A 16292-nucleotide genomic window follows, 5' to 3' on the forward strand; every position below is an offset into this window, starting at 1 on the left:
TCCAACATACCTCCACCAATCATTCAAAAACAAAAATTTGAGCATTAGAGCTAGAAGTAACTTTTTGCAGAAGAGTAAGATTTGTCACTACTCAGGTTAAGTAATATAACTGATGGGTGACAAGAAAAGTAGTACTGGAGAAAAAAGCCATCAGTCAAACACACACATCAAAAAAGAAATGATGGTGAAAAAAGTGAAAAGGCAAAGGAGAATAAAGAGGGAACAAGAAAAGACACAGGGAAGACACGGGAAATGAAAGGTGAGATTTCAATATGAGAGTACACACCATGAGACAGGGAGGTTGTTTCTTTTAAGTAAAGGCATAATATAAAGGGTTCAGTGGTGGGGATTCTGAGAACTTAAGAGCTACATCCTAACTGACAGAAACAAAGATTTTACTGGTAGTTTTGAGAACTCTAGGTATGTCCTGGCTTTCAAAGACAAAAAACTTTAAAAAGGAAAGCAGACGAACAGCATTATGGGCAAGGTAATGATAATCCTAAGAAACGAGTTTTTGAAAACAAAGACTCAAAACATGTTTCAAGATATTTTACCAAAACTCTGGAAAAGAATAAGACCTGCAATTTGAAAAACTAAGTTTAAGAGAAGATTTAAGAGAAGAGCCCTGTGGGCTGTGGATGTAGTTCAAGCAATAGAGCCCTTGCCCAGACTGCATGAGCTGCCAGGTTCAATCCCCCAGTACCACAAAACAAATGAGAGAGAGCAAGAGTCTTGCAACTGACTTGTTCATTTTTTTCTTCTTTAAAAAAACAAATGAAAATTTAAAGGACTGTCCTAGGAATAACATGTAGAGTTACATTTATTCATAATATAGTTTTTAAATTAAAAAACTATTTTATCTGGGTTCGTCTATGAAATGGAAATTACTAATACTTGGTATGTCAGACTCAAGAGGATTTTTTGTTGTTGTTAATTTGTGTGTTCTTTATTTTGCAGTGCTGGGGATCAAACCCAACCACTAGGGAAGTATGCTACCAATGAGCTACATCCCCATACCAATAGTGTTTTTTTAAAAAGTTTTCAAGAAATTGTTACTGTACTAAGATAAACTGCCTATGAAAAATAAAATGTCTTTTTCAATGTCCTGTTATAAATTATTTAAATTATGTTCTTTTTCTACCTTAACCAGATGGCTGCTATTTTACAAAAAACACTAAAGAAATAATTCTTCAAAATCCAGCTCAGGCCAACTTCCTTGTGCAAGATTTTTCAGGTTATATCAGTAAAAGGTAATCTCTTCTTTGCTCTAATCCTATAGAATTCATTGAGTAAACAATATGTTCAATCATCATTCTCATGGTACTATAATTCAATTTATAAATTAACTTTTTTTTGTCTTACTTTCTTTATCAGAACTTGGCTGAAGGCAGAATTAGTCATTTTTAAATATTTCCTACTGTCTACTATATACATTAAACTTCCAAAGCATATAAATTAAATAAATACAATTTAGATTTTTAATAGCAATTGTAATCTGCAACAGGATTTTATGATACTTGGAAAGTCACAAACCATATACAACTTCTGAATGAAACTTACCGTCATCTCACCACCAAAACATTCAGAGGCAAGTTGAGCAGAATCAAAAGGTTTTACCTCAGCATCATTAAAAAGATACCTAAAATAGAGCATATCATATAGTACTTATCAAGTATGTATGTACTAAACACCTCTGTATCTACTATTTTCAAAATATTTAATTATGTACTGATATGTTACAAATATTGGTTAAATTATTTCATGAGGTAAATTATAACTTCTTGCCTTTACAACTCTAATCTGTTAGAAATTGGTAATATAATTTTGTGACAGTCATAACCACCTTAAAATCTAACAGATCTGGGTTGGTGATGGTGTACATTGACATTGCCTGGTATGGCAAAAGAAAGAAAGAAAAAAAAGACCCCATTTACACCATAACATTAACAAAAATAAGGAACAAGTTTTGCTTAAATTTAATATGTAAAGCTATTAGATAGAAAAGATTAAGAGACATTAGAACCTTCAAAGATATAGATGCCATTTAAAATTTATGAAAAGATTCAAATTATACTTATAGAAATTTATCCAGATGGACAAGAAAAGTAAAAGACATCATGAACATAATGGCTGAAGGAATGAGAAATAATAGTTGAGTCAAAGTATTCTGCTAAATGCAGAAATAATACTGCGTTTTGTTCACACACATAGAGTCCCTATACTTGAGACCCTTCCTAAGGGCAACTAAAGACCAAAAATAGTTCCTAGGGCTGAGCTAATAATTTCCAATTACTGGCTAACTTAAAAGATGATAAAAGAAATAAAATGCGTGTAGGAGGAAAAAGGCAAGGTGAATACAATGAAGCATATACGCATGTAACTTCTAAATGGCATATATAAAGGACTTTGTGACCACCTGATAGAAGGCATTCAGCAAACAGTTCCTGGATGAAGAAATGAATGAGCAAGATTTGGGGGTGCAATTTTGTCTATGAATTTCTAAAACTGTACTACAGTCTGTGGGTTCATTTTTCCGAGGAAAGCATTCATTAAGTTCTCAAAAGTTCAGAAATCTGTAAGTTTAAGAATGGGTTTATATTGTTTTTGAAAGTCACCTTCAATTAAAAATTCTCTTCTCCTAATTTTACTGTTTTCAGAAAATTGAAAATATATTTGAAAGCCACCATAAATTTATACTTAGATAAATTTTTTTTTAAAAAACCCAAAGAAAATATTTAAAACTCACCATTTGTTGTTTTTATAAGCATGAGGATTGACTATGTCTCTGATGAAACTATAATAGTGTCCACCATCTGCTGTTCCTGTGTGGACGGTCACTCCAATCAAGTCATACTCATAGCTTTCTGTCTCTTTTGAATGATCATTGACTTCCTTAAAGCCTGAAATGATTATATAAAATAAATGGCAATAATTCTGAAAACTAACTAATAGTACATCTTAGGATAACTTCTTATACTTTATGTGCAAAAACAGTCATAAATACTTTACATGTTAAATAGGTACAACACAATTATTTGCTAGTCTAGTCTATTACTTTAAGGAACATAATATACAAATAACTGGGAAAACAACCAAGTGCTAGTGCATTACCAAGGACAACCCTAAACTGAAATATAAATATGAAATATCCATATAACCTCACTGGCCTTTTGAAATAGACAGTTATCAAATGCTTCAATTTAATCTTTGCTATGAGCAGGCAAATGAAATATCTAAGAAGGAATTAGTGTATTTTTGTCTTTTAGCCTGTTAAGGAAAATGGAGCATTGTACTGGTAGCATGGTTCCAAATGCCCATTAGGTAATACGTATCAGTAGAATTTTGCACATAGAAACAAAATAAACAAAAGACCCAATTCCTACCTCCAAAGATTCAAAATCAAAAGGTAACAAAAGACACTAAGGAAGAAATTAAAGATTGATTGACTGAGTTTGAAGAAGATGTATAGTTTATGATCTGTATTTTTACTACCACACAGAAAGGAAACAGTAGAATAAGGAACAAGACAGAGCAGATTTGCTTGACTGCACAGTCTAAACTGTTAAGTGAAGTTACAATTAGGTAAAGAGAAGAAAATGGCTGACAGTATTGAAGCAGGGGCTGAGGAGTATGGATGTGTTATGCAGGCAGTGCTAGGATCTGAATGTATCACTTGTGACCTAACAAATTGTATTATTTTAGGAATAAATTTCTTCTCCCTCTGTGCATGAAACCATCATGAAAAATACAATGAAGCACAGCTGTTGGAAAGTCCTACTGTAATTTTCCAAATGGTTTGGTAAGGGGTCTAAAAAGTAGAAAGTATATAAATAATGTCCACTTTTTATCTGCATGTTCAAACTTATCTCTATAGAGCCATTTCCTCCAAGTTGTAAGGATGTGCAAATGCTAACTAAAATTCCCTCCCTTAACTCCACACTCCTTCACAGCTGCGCTGCATCCTTCTCTCTTTGAAGAAACAGTATGTCCTCTTGAAAGAATACCCTCCAAATTTTTGTCATTATATTTTATAGCTCCTCATTTCCCATTTAGTGAGGGTAAAACACTTATTAGATACTTATTTAAATACTAGGTACTGGAATTAAACATTAAAATGAGATTCTTCCTAAAGTTAGCATAATATAATGGCTTCTTGAAATCAATAAAATTTAAACATTGCCAGGACATTCCTTCTATAAAAAGGAACTTATTAAAGAAAAATGGAAGAAGCAAGAGCTAGATCCTTTCTACTTTCTTCTCTCACCAATTTCGTTTTCTAAACCCTACGGTCCTTGAGGGACACATTTGCAAGACTGAAAACCATTAGTTTTAGGGAAGTAACAATTTGGTGGTTAGCTACTTATGGACCAAAAGCCATCTTTAATCCGCCTTCCCCCTGCCACACAAAAATGAAATTGCTCTGGTAAAGATAATCAATGACCTTCTAATTGTTATTATTAAGCCTACCGTTGTAGAACTTCAGTATTTAATACTGATGACCACACTCTCCTTTCTTGAGACCTTCTTGAAATACTGACTCTACTATTTCTTCGCCCAGCTACTCAAGCTAGCAACCAGCCTTTTTTGACTACTCTTGCTCCCTCTAGTACCAGACCAAATAAAATGTAATTTTCAGGGTATCAGAGACCTTGGGTTTTTGATATTATTGTATTCTCACTACTAAAGGAATAGCATAACTTACATAGTGGATAGCTATTCAATTTTAGAGGATTCATTTATTCATTCAGTCACAAAGTCTTATTAACTTTATATCCTTCTTCCTACCTCTGTTGGTACTATTTCTTGTGTAAGCCATTATCTTCATGGTGGTTTATAAGAATGGCCTTCCCACATACCTTTCATCATTTTTTTAATCCACTTGAGAAGAACTTTTTCCAAATGCCCACTTATTTATGTTAGCTCTCTGCTTAAAAATCTTATGGTTACACACTGAATAAAGATCAAAATTAATAACATGGCCTAAAACAAATATAAGTTCTAGCCATTGCCTGCTTCATTATCTCATTAACCAACACTTCATAACCCTTGCACCCAAGAACTCATCCCTTCTTCTCAACCTCTTACTCAATATTTCTGCTTAAATGTCATCTCATAAAAGACTTGACCATGATATATTTACCGTCCTATATGGCAGCATCATCACACTTGTCACTTCATGTTCGATATAAGACTTACCCATCTATGTGTAAGCTCCACAAGGACAACAAACATGGTCATCTTGTTTATCATTGTGTCTCCAACGTATAGAAGAATGCCTAGAACATGTTCCTAGTATATACTAAATAATTCCTTGCTAATTGAATGAGTGTGCCACATTGTCTTTAAAATCCTTTCTAAGATTCAATTGTTAACTGTGTAGATGATGACAACTTTATGGCTTCCTTATTAACGATGACTTACAATAAACACAGATAAGAGAAGGAGATGGAAAATTACCTTCTTTCCTGTCACTCTTTCCCATGAGAAAATCTTCTGTATAGGGGGTCATATCCAAACGTAAAGGGAAGGAAAAGTGTGTATTCACTTTCTCTTTCATCATCGTGACCATATTAAATGTATACCTCATAGTATTGAAACTGAGAATGCGAGGCAATTTCTTAAAACATGCCCTGAGAGGTAAAAACAAAACAAAACAAAACTTGTTAATACTGTATTTTGAAAATACTTTATTTCATTTACAGTTAGGCTATACCTATTTCAATGATCAACTTTAGAGTAGTAAGTAGCAGGATTCTAAGTCACACTCTGATTAAAATTTTATGGAGCTGGAAGTATGGCTCAAATGGTGGAGTGCCTGCTTAGCGAGTGGGAAGCCTTGAGTTCAAACCTCAGTACAGCAAAACAACAACAACAAAACCATATGTGGCTGGGCATGGTGGTATACACCTGTAATTCTAGCACTCTAGAACCTGAGGAAGAAGGACTGTGAGTTCAAGGCGATCCGGGGCAACATAATATAATCCAGGCAAGTGTGAGGTACATAGTTGAGATTGTTTCAAAAATAACAAAACATCTCAAACCCAACTGTATGTAACTCTACTTAAAATGACTTTCTCCATTTTGAAAGGGTTATCCTATGTATATAGTGATAATGAAAAGTTATAGTAGACTGTAGTGAATCATGATGAAGACATGTAAAGGGTGCTATGGATGCATGAAAAGCCAAGGAGGTCTTTGTTCCTCCTTAAATAACAGAAATCAAAAGATTTATTGTGGGCCACAGATAGAGTTATGGTGGCTTAAATTAGCACAAGACCCTATCTGAAAGACAAACTAAAAGTAAAAAGACTGAGGCTGTGGCTCAAGTAGTACAAGTGCTTGCCTAGCAAGTGAGTTGAATCCTGAGTTCTGCCAAAAACCAAACAAAACCAGATTTATTTTTGTGAACTTGTAATGCTTAGTCTGGATGTATCACTTACTAGATGAATGACCCTAAGAAAGTTACTTAGCTCTTTGCACTTAGTTCCTGATTTTTAAAATGGAGATTAAAGGAAAGAATAGGAATTGAGGGAGACAAGGCATAAGAGGGAAGATTTTATGAACAGAGTGAATAAGCTTAATAATTGAAAATTTTGGATTATTTGGAAGACTGACACATAATGAGATTAAAGAAGTATAAAGAGTCAAATGTACGTAATGTTAAAATACAAACTTTATTCTGGGGGCTCTGAAGAGTACCTGAAGGACTTTCGTTGGGCAATAAAACTATAAAACCATGTGTTGTGTCAGAGGATGAAAGAGACAAACAGATTTGGACAGACTGGAGTTTACATTATACACCAATTTAGTCTAAAGGCATACGAGTTACAATAGTTGGTAGAGCATAGCAAAGCAACTCTGAACTAAGAAAGATAATTTGGGAATTAATAGCATGTCAGTAGAAATTGGTTACAGTACTAATAAATTATTTAGGGAAAAAATCATTAAGAGTGAAAATACTGAAAAAAGCAAAGATTTGAAGACAGAACAGAGTATGTCCCTGTTCAGTGTAATAAACACAATGTTCACTTCTTCAATTGACCTATTTCTGCTAAACACTTATAATGTTCTTGCAGACATATTAAAGTATAGTAAGAGCACAAAGGATAAATAATTACTTTGTCTGGAAGGGATGAGACAGATATTCTAGAAAAATAGCAACATCTTATTAGCCAAACAATAAAAGAGAATGTTTCAAGGAGTGTTATCAAGAATGACTGATCCATTCCACAAACTTATTTATTCTAACTAGAAAGAAATTATTCCAAGAACTAGACTCGTCCTTTCAATTATCTGTTCGTGACTCATGATATCCTTCTATAGTAGCTAATTCTTGACGGACTCCACTATGTACAAAACCCTAGTTTTTGGTTCAGAAAAAATTTATATACTTTATTCAAATGAATTAAATAAATAAAGTTTGTGCACAAAGTGAACTGCAGCTGGGTGTAGTGGTGCAACAGTGTAATCCCAGTACTTGGGAGTCTGAGCTTACATCAGCCTGGGCTAGAGTGAGACCATCTTAAACTAAACAAAAACCGTAAGAACAACAGCAACAACAATTATTACATCTCCATCAGAAGTTCAAAAATTCAGAAACCTCTTTTAACATAACCCAATATTCAACAGAGGAATTTGTCTTCTTCATTATAACTACCTGTACAGCTGTGCTTTCACTTGATAACGTGCATCTATAGCTTTTCTCTCTTGTAACCAGTATGATTTATTGAGATAGAGGGGAAAAAAAAGTATTCCTTTCAAATGCATACTGACTTGGAAAAAAATCTCTTAATATCTTATTATATGGTGGCTCTTCATTCCCTCTTCAAACACATGAACTCAGCTTTCTTTATCTAGAAAAATCCTTTAACTCCAAAGTTCCTTCTAGCTTCCATCTTTCTTGGTGTTTTTTATTACCAAGCCTCTAAAATTATGGATGTTGATACCATGTACCCTGACAAGCCCTCTCTTCCTACAACCTTAAAATACATACTACTGACTCTTCTTCAAAATCCAGCATTTATTCAGCTGTCTTTCTTTTACATCTGTGAACTATGTCAACTGAGAATCCTCTTGAGATTCCCTTCTCACTTTCTGGATTATCATCCTATCCTAATTTTCTTTCTTGCCTTGCTTTTCCTTTGTCATTTTTCCCCCCCATGCTTTTTGGTTTGTTTCAGTCTCAGTCCTTTCCAACAGTTATATTCTTTCTCAAAAAGATATTCTGATCATCTTTTTTTTATCAATTATGCAGCTAATGGCTGGGCTAACCCTGAAATTCTTGCAGATATACAAGGTCATTCCTGTTTCTCTGACTTTCGTCCTAATAATTAACTGGGTAAGATGGCCTTTAAATTTAATTTCTGCTTATTATTCAATGCACCTGTAGAACTGAAACCTTTACCTAACCACTCTACCCCAAACCAGTGTACTTAGGGCCCTCAGGAAGCTCTCTCAGAGCCAGGTGAGGTGATAAATGCCTATAATCCCAGCACTTGGGAAGGGTGAGTCCAAAGGATCACAAGATCAAGGCCAACCTGTGCAATACAAGACTATGTTGAAAAGGAAAAGGAGCTGCTAGGCACCAGTGGCTCATACCTATAATCTTAGGTACTTGGGAGGAGAGATCAGGAAGATCGAGATTCAAAGCCAGCCAAGGCAAATAGTTCGTGAGACACTATCTCGAAAATACCCAACACAAAAAAAGGCAGGCAGAGTGGCTCAAGTGGTAGAGCACTTGTCTAGCAAACATGAGGCATGGAGTTCAAACCCCAGCAGTGCAAAAAAAGAAGGAAAAAAGTATGGGTGTCTTTAAGTATACTGAAAAGCCTTTGTATCAACCCATCTATTGATTTTGTATCAATATAACTTTCTTTCTTAAAGAAGATTCTTGGAGGAGATTCCAAGATGGTGGCTAGAGGGAGGAAACAGAAAGTGAGCCTCCTATAGTGAAATCTTGGAGAGACGCTGGAGACACACTTTGCAGGCATAATCAGTGAGAAGAGGCATAACTTTGACCCCTCTACACCTCCAGCTGGCACAGAAAATCTCCACTTCACGTTAAACAGAGAAACCAGGAGGGCCCCAGGGCCGCCAGTCACCCTCGCCCAGACGGCTTGGGAAGATGTGGACCAGGTGAGCTTTGTGGTACCATGGTACTCCCACAGACAAGCCTGGACAAGAGCAGCATAGCCCCCTGGACAGACCGACCTCCACCAGGGTAAAAAGAGAAACTGACTAATAAGCAATAAGAACAATAAAGACACGCGGGAAAGAGGATGGGGTGCCCTGAGCACCGAAGACTGGGGGAAAGGAATCCTTCCCGGGACTGTAAATAAACAAGCCAATCTGGCCGAAGAGCCTCTGGTGGGAACAGGGGTATATGCCCAGCAACCAGGAGCGGGAAAGCTTGTGAAAGTGGTGGTGGGAGGAAAACTCCACAGGAGAGGGGGGAAGACGCACCTCCCACATGAACTGTAAATAAACATGCAGGCCTGACAACAAGGGTGCAGTGTCACCTTTCCCAGTGTGCTTGGAAAGGGGAAAGCTTGTAGCACAGGCTCCCACACAGGAGAACTCTGAGTAAACAAAGCCTGTGGGGCCAGGTGAGTGCTAAGCTCACCCCAGAGATCTGCATAAATAACGCCGCTAGCAACAGCAGGCTGACAGCAGCGGGCAGGCAAGCCATAGCCGCAGATACCATTTTCAGAACTGTATCCAGACTCTTTTTTTTCTTTTTCTCCCTACCTTTGATGAGAGAACAACCGAATTACACCTGCATTCTGAAAAACTTACTGAAACTGTATTGCATTTGAACTTGGGACACTTGGTGGGGTGTGTGTGTGTAGTTTTGTTTTACTTTATGCGTCCCCTATGATTAGACAACTACTGTGTGTGTGTGTGTGTGTGTGTGTGTGTGTGTGTGTGTGTGTGTAGTTTTGTTCTACTTTATGCGTCTCCTTTGATGAGACAACTACAGAACAACACCTGATGCAGCATCTCCAGGACTGGAGACTGAGACAGACACCCAAATTATTAAGACTGAAACTTCACTGCATTTGAACTTGGAGGTTTTTTGATATTTTTTTTTAATTTTCTACTTTTCATTTTATTTTAATTCATTTTTATATATAGATATTTCTTTCATTTACTTATTTTTTATTTTTATTCTTATCTTTTTTTTTATTTTTGATTTTCAATTCTCTCTCTAATGTCTGTTCAGCTTACTGTCGATTAGTACACTAACACTCCCTGTTTATACCTTTGAAACTTTCTTGTCTGATACCTTGTTCTGTTTTCTCTTTCTTGTCTGTGTATTTGTTTTTCCCTTTTCTTTAACTTCTTGCTTTCCATCTCAGTTCACTCTTCCATTCTAAATATTACAATTGTTATTATTACAAGCTAGAAAATACTTAATTGCACACAGTACAGTGACAGTAACAACACCAAAGACAATGATGGTCATCAATAGATAGGTCATCCAAACAAAAAATCAATAAAGAAATCCAAGATCTAAAATATACAATAGATCAAATGGACCTAGTTGATGCCTACAGAACATTTCATCCAACTTCTACACAATATATATTCTTCTCAGCAGCCCATGGAACCTTCTCCAAAATAGATCATATGCTAGGGCACAAAGCAACTCTCAGCAAATAGAAAATAGAAATTATACCGTGCATACTATCTGATCACAATGCAGTAAAAGTAGAACTCAACAACAAAAGGAAAGACAAAAAACATGCAAACAGCTGGAAACTAAATAACTCATTACTTAATGAAGAATGGATCATCGATGAAATAAAAGAGGAAATTAAAAAGTTCCTGGAAGTCAATGAAAATGAAAACACAACCTACAGGAATCTATGGGACACAGCTAAGGCACTTCTGAGAGGAAAGTTTAAGCCATGGGTGCATATATTAAAAAGACTGAAAGATCCCAAATCAATGACCTAATGATACATCTCAAACTCCTAGAAAAACAAGAACAAGCAAATCCCAAAACAAATAGAAGGAGAGAAATAATAAAAATAAGAGCTGAAATCAACGAAAAAGAAACCAAAAAAACCATACAAAGAATTAATGAAACAAAAAGTTGGTTCTTTGAAAAAATAAACAAGATCAACAGACCCCTGGCAAACCTGACTAAAATGAGGAGAGAAAAAACCGAAATTAGTAGAATCAGGAATGCAAAAGGGGAGATAACAACAAACACCATGGAAGTCCAGGAGATCATCAGAGACTACTTTGAGAACCTATATTGAAATAAATTTGAAAATCTAAAAGAAATGGACAGATTTCTAGATACATATGACCATCCAAAACTGAACTAAGAGGAAATTAATCACCTGAATAGATCTATAACACAAAATGAAACTGAAGCAGCAATCAAGAGTCTCCCCAAAAAGAAAAGTCCAGGACCTGATGGATTCTCTGCTGAATTCTATCAGACCTTTAAAGAAGAACTGACACCAACCCTCCTTAAACTGTTCCACCAAATAGAAAGGGAAGGAAAACTGCAAACACATTTTATGAAGCCAGTATTACACTTATCCCAAAACCAGGCAAAGACACCTCCAAAAAGGAGAACTATAGGCCAATCTCCTTAATGAACATTGACGCAAAAATCCTCAACAAAATAATGGCAAACCGAATTCAACAACACATCAAAAAGATTATTCACCATGACCAAGTAGGCTTCATCCCAGGAATGCTGGGGTGCTTCAACATACGAAAATCAATAAACGTAATAAACCACATTAACAGAAGCAAAGACAAAAACCACTTGATCACCTCAATAGATGCAGAAAAAGCCTTTGATAAGATCCAACACCATTTCATGATAAAAGCTCTAAGAGAACTAGGAATAGAAGGAAAGTACCTCAACATTATAAAAGCCATATATGACAAACCTACAGCCAGCATTATACTTAACGGAGAAAAACTGAAACCATTCCCTCTAAAATCAGGAACCAGACAAGGATGCCCACTATCTCCACTCCTATTCAACATAGTACTGGAATTCCAGCCAGAGCAATTAGACAAGAAGAAGGAATAAAAGGAATTCAAATAGGTAAAGAAACTGTCAAAATGTCCTTATTTGCAGATGACATGATCCTATACCTTAAAGACCCAAAAAACTCTACTCAGAAGCTAGTACAACCACTATGGAAAAAAATTTGGAGGCTTCTTAAAAATCTAAATATAGATCTACCATATGATCCAGCAATACCACTCTTGGGGATATACCCAAAAGACTGTGACACAGGTTACTCCAGAGGCACCTGCACACCCATGTTTATTGTGGCACTATTCACAATAGCCAAGTTATGGAAACAGCCAAGATGCCCCACCACTGACGAATGGATTAAGAAAATGTGGTATCTATACACAATGGAATTTTATGCAGCCATGAAGAAGAACGAAATGTTATCATTCGCTGGTAAATGGATGGAATTGGAGAGCATCATTCTGAGTGAGGTTAGCCTGGCTCAAAAAACCAAAAATCGTATGTTCTCCCTCATATGTGGACATTAGATCAAGGGCAAACACAACAAGGGGATTGGACTATGAGCACATGATAAAAGCGAGACCACACAAGGGAGGGATGAGGATAGGTAAGACACATAAAAAACTAGCATTTGTTGCCCTTAACGCAGAGAAACTAAAGCAGATACCTTAAAGCAACTGAGGCCAATAGGAAAAGGGGAACAGGTACTAGAGAAAAGGTTAGATCAAAAAGAATTAACCTAGAAGGTAACACCCATGCACAGGAAATCAATGTGAGTCAATGCCCTGTATAGCTATCCTTATCTCAACCAGCAAAAACCCTTGTTCCTTCCTATTATTGCTGATATTCTTTCTCTCTACAACAAAATTAGAAATAAGGGCAAAATAGTTTCTGCTGGGTATGGGTGGGGGGAGAGGGAAGGGGCGGAGTGGGTGGTAAGGGAGGAGGTGGGGGTAGTGGGGAGAAATGAACCAATCCTTGTATTCACATATGAATAATAAAAGAAAAATGAAAAAAAAAAAAAACTCTAGGAAGATAACCTAGAAAATGTTTAAAGTACTCAAATAAGAATATTAAGTAGCTTTGTGATAACTGTGCTCTTTTATACTACTAGAATTTTAAATGGTTTATATGCACTTCCTATTCAATAACCAATAAAATGAAACCATTAACATTAAAAAAAAAAAAAAGATCCAACACCATTTCATAATAAAAGCTCTAAGAAAACTAGGAATAGAAGGAAAGTACCTCAACATTATAAAAGCTATATATGACAAACCTACAGCCAGCATTATACTTAACGGAGAAAAACTGAAACCATTCCCTCTAAAATCAGGAACCAGACAGGATGCCCACTATCTCCATTCCTATTCAACATAGTACTGAAATTCCTAGCCAGAGCAATTAGGCAAGAAGAAGGAATAAAAGGAATACAAATAGGTAAAGAAACTGTCAAAATATCCCTATTTGCAGGTGACATGATCCTATACCTTAAAGACCCAAAAAACTCTACTCAGAAGCTTCTAGACATCATCAATAGCTATAGCAAGGCAGCAGGATATAAAATCAACATAGAAAAATCATTAGCATTTCTATACACTAACAATGAGCAAACTGAAAAAGAATGTATGAAAACAATTCCATTTACAATAGCCTCAAAAAAAATCAAATACCTAGGTGTAAACCGAACAAAAATGTGAAAGACCTCTACAAGGAAAACTATACACTTCTGAAGAAAGAGATTGAGGAAGACTATAGAAAGTGGAGAGATCTCCCATGCTCATGGATTGGTAGAATCAACATAGTAAAAATGTCTATACTCCCAAAAGTAATCTACATGTTTAATGCAATTCCCATCAAAGTTCCAGTGACATTCATTAAAGAGATCGAAAAATATGCCGTGAAATTTATATGGAAATACAAGAGGCCACGAATAGCCAAGGCAATACTCAGTCAAAAGAACAATGCAGGAGGTATCACAATACCTGACTTCAAAGTATATTACAAAGCAGTAACAATAAAAACAGCATGGTACTGGCACAAAAACAGACATGAAGACCAGTGGAACAGAATTGAGGACCCAGATATGAAGCCAAACAACTATAACCAACTTGTCTTTGACAAAGGAGCTAAAAATATACGATGGAGAAACAGCAGCCTCTTCAACAAAAATTGCTGGGAAAACTGGGTAGCAGTCCGCAAAAAACTGAAACTAGATCCATGTATATCACCCTATACCAATATTAACTCAAAATGGATCAAGGATCTTAATATCAGACCACAAACTCTAAAGTTGATACAGGAAAGAGTATGAAATACTCTGGAGTTAGTAGGTACAGGTAAGAACTTTCTCAATGAAACCCCAGCAGCACAGCAACTAAGAGATAGCATTGATAAATGGGACCTCATAAAGCTAAAAAGCTTCTGTTCATCAAAAGAAATGGTCTCTAAACTGAAGAGAACACCCACAGAGTGGGAGAAAATATTTGCCAGCTATACATCAGACAAAGGACTGATAACCAGAATAATAGGGAACTTAAAAAACTAAATTCTCCCAAAACTAATGAACCAATAAAGAAACGGGCAAGTGAACTAAACAGAACTTTCTCAAAAAAGAAATTCAAATGGCCAAAAAACACATGAAAAAATGTTCACCATCCCTAGCAATAAAGGAAATGCAAATTAAAACCACACTAAGATTCCACCTCACCCATTATAAGAGCCATCATTAGCAACACCACCACCAACAGGTGTTGGCAAGGATGCAGGGGAAAGAAAAAGGAACCCTCTTACACTGTTGGTGGGAATGTAAACTAGTACAAGCACTCTGGTAAAAAATTTGGAGGCTACTTAAAAAGCCAGACATCGATCTACCATTTGATCCAGCAATACCACTTTTGGGGATATACCCAAAAGACTGTGACACAGGTTACTCCAGAGGCACCTGCACACCCATGTTTATTGCGGCACTATTCACAATAGCCAAGTTATGGAAACAGCCAAGATGCCCCGCCACTGACGAATGGATTAAGAAAATGTGGTATCTATACACAATGGAATTTTATGCAGCCATGAAGAAGAACAAAATGTTATCATTCGCTGGTAAATGGATGGAATTGGAGAACATCATTCTGAGTGAGGTTAGCCTGGCCCAAAAGACCAAGAATCGTATGTTCTCCCTCATATGTGGACATTAGATCAAGGGCAAACACAACAAGGGGATTGGACTTGAGCATATGATAAAAGTGAGAGCACACGAGGGAGGGGTGAGGATAGGTAAGACACCTAAAAAATTAGCTAGCATTTGTTGCCTTTAATGCAGAGAAACTAAAGCAGATACCTTAAAAGCAACTGAGGCCAATTGGAAAAGGGGACCAGGAGCTAGAGAAAAGGTTAGATCAAGAAGAATTAACCTAGAAGGTAATACACACACACAGGAAATTAATGTGAGTCAACTCCCTGTATAGCTATCCTTATCTCAACCAGCAAAAACCCTTGTTCCTTCCTATTATTGCTTATACTCTCTCTACAACAAAATTAGAAATAAGGGCAAAATAGTTTCTGCCGGGAATTGAGGGTGTGATGGGGGAAGGAGGGGGCGGAATGGGTGGTAAGGGAGGGGGTGGGGGCAGGGGGGAGAAATGACCCAAGCCTTGTATGCACATATGAATTAAAAAAAAAAAAAAGATTCTTTGAAAACAAATGTTTCAGATATTAAAGAAAGATATCGAAGAAAATTATGAATTGTGAAAAAATAGTATGTAGAAACGAAAAAAGGCTATACAATGAGTGGTATGAATTAGTAATGGAAGTAAAGCAATTTTTTATTTGAAGACAGCTAAACCACTGGTTTTCAAGAAATTCTCTAAAAACATTTAAACTGAGGAACAATAAACATTCAAAATAAAATCAATACACAGTGCAAGGGAAAGACGAACCAGTTTGAATGTCGTATAAAAAACTCACAGAACAGTCTTTAAACTCAAAAGATAACACCCGATTCTAATGCCAACACAGATCTCTTTCCAAGTTCTAATCACAATAACCAACTACCTGGAGAACATTTCCACTGAGATGCCTTCAAGAGAACTCAAATTAATCTGGATTATTTCCCTGAAATCTGCTCATCAGTACTTCTTATCTTAAGAGATCAACATTTGTAAAGTATCTATTATTTCTGTGCCTTTCTATGCATTCACCAGTATACATGGGGATGATATTACCTACTACAAAGAAATATTGTGGTTAGCTGAATAAAATCATGCAAAGTTCTGAGAGA

The 16292-nt window shown here is 36.1% G+C and overlaps 1 protein-coding gene across 6 annotated transcripts in view; it reads right to left on the minus strand.

Moving 5' to 3' along the window:
* Positions 1-16292, minus strand: part of Usp34 (ubiquitin specific peptidase 34) — a 194577-nt gene that overhangs the window by 45686 nt on the left and 132599 nt on the right. For all 6 annotated transcript variants that reach the window (XM_074049804.1, XM_074049807.1, XM_074049805.1 and 3 more), the window contains 3 exons: positions 5458-5630; positions 2747-2900; positions 1561-1639 (listed from right to left, as the gene is read on the minus strand). In XM_074049804.1, the coding sequence (XP_073905905.1) occupies positions 1561-1639; positions 2747-2900; positions 5458-5630 (406 nt within the window). The remainder of the gene's footprint in view (positions 1-1560; positions 1640-2746; positions 2901-5457; positions 5631-16292) is intronic.

This window comes from Castor canadensis, chromosome 12 (assembly GCF_047511655.1).
Source record: "Castor canadensis chromosome 12, mCasCan1.hap1v2, whole genome shotgun sequence".
Classification (NCBI taxonomy): domain Eukaryota; kingdom Metazoa; phylum Chordata; class Mammalia; order Rodentia; family Castoridae; genus Castor; species Castor canadensis.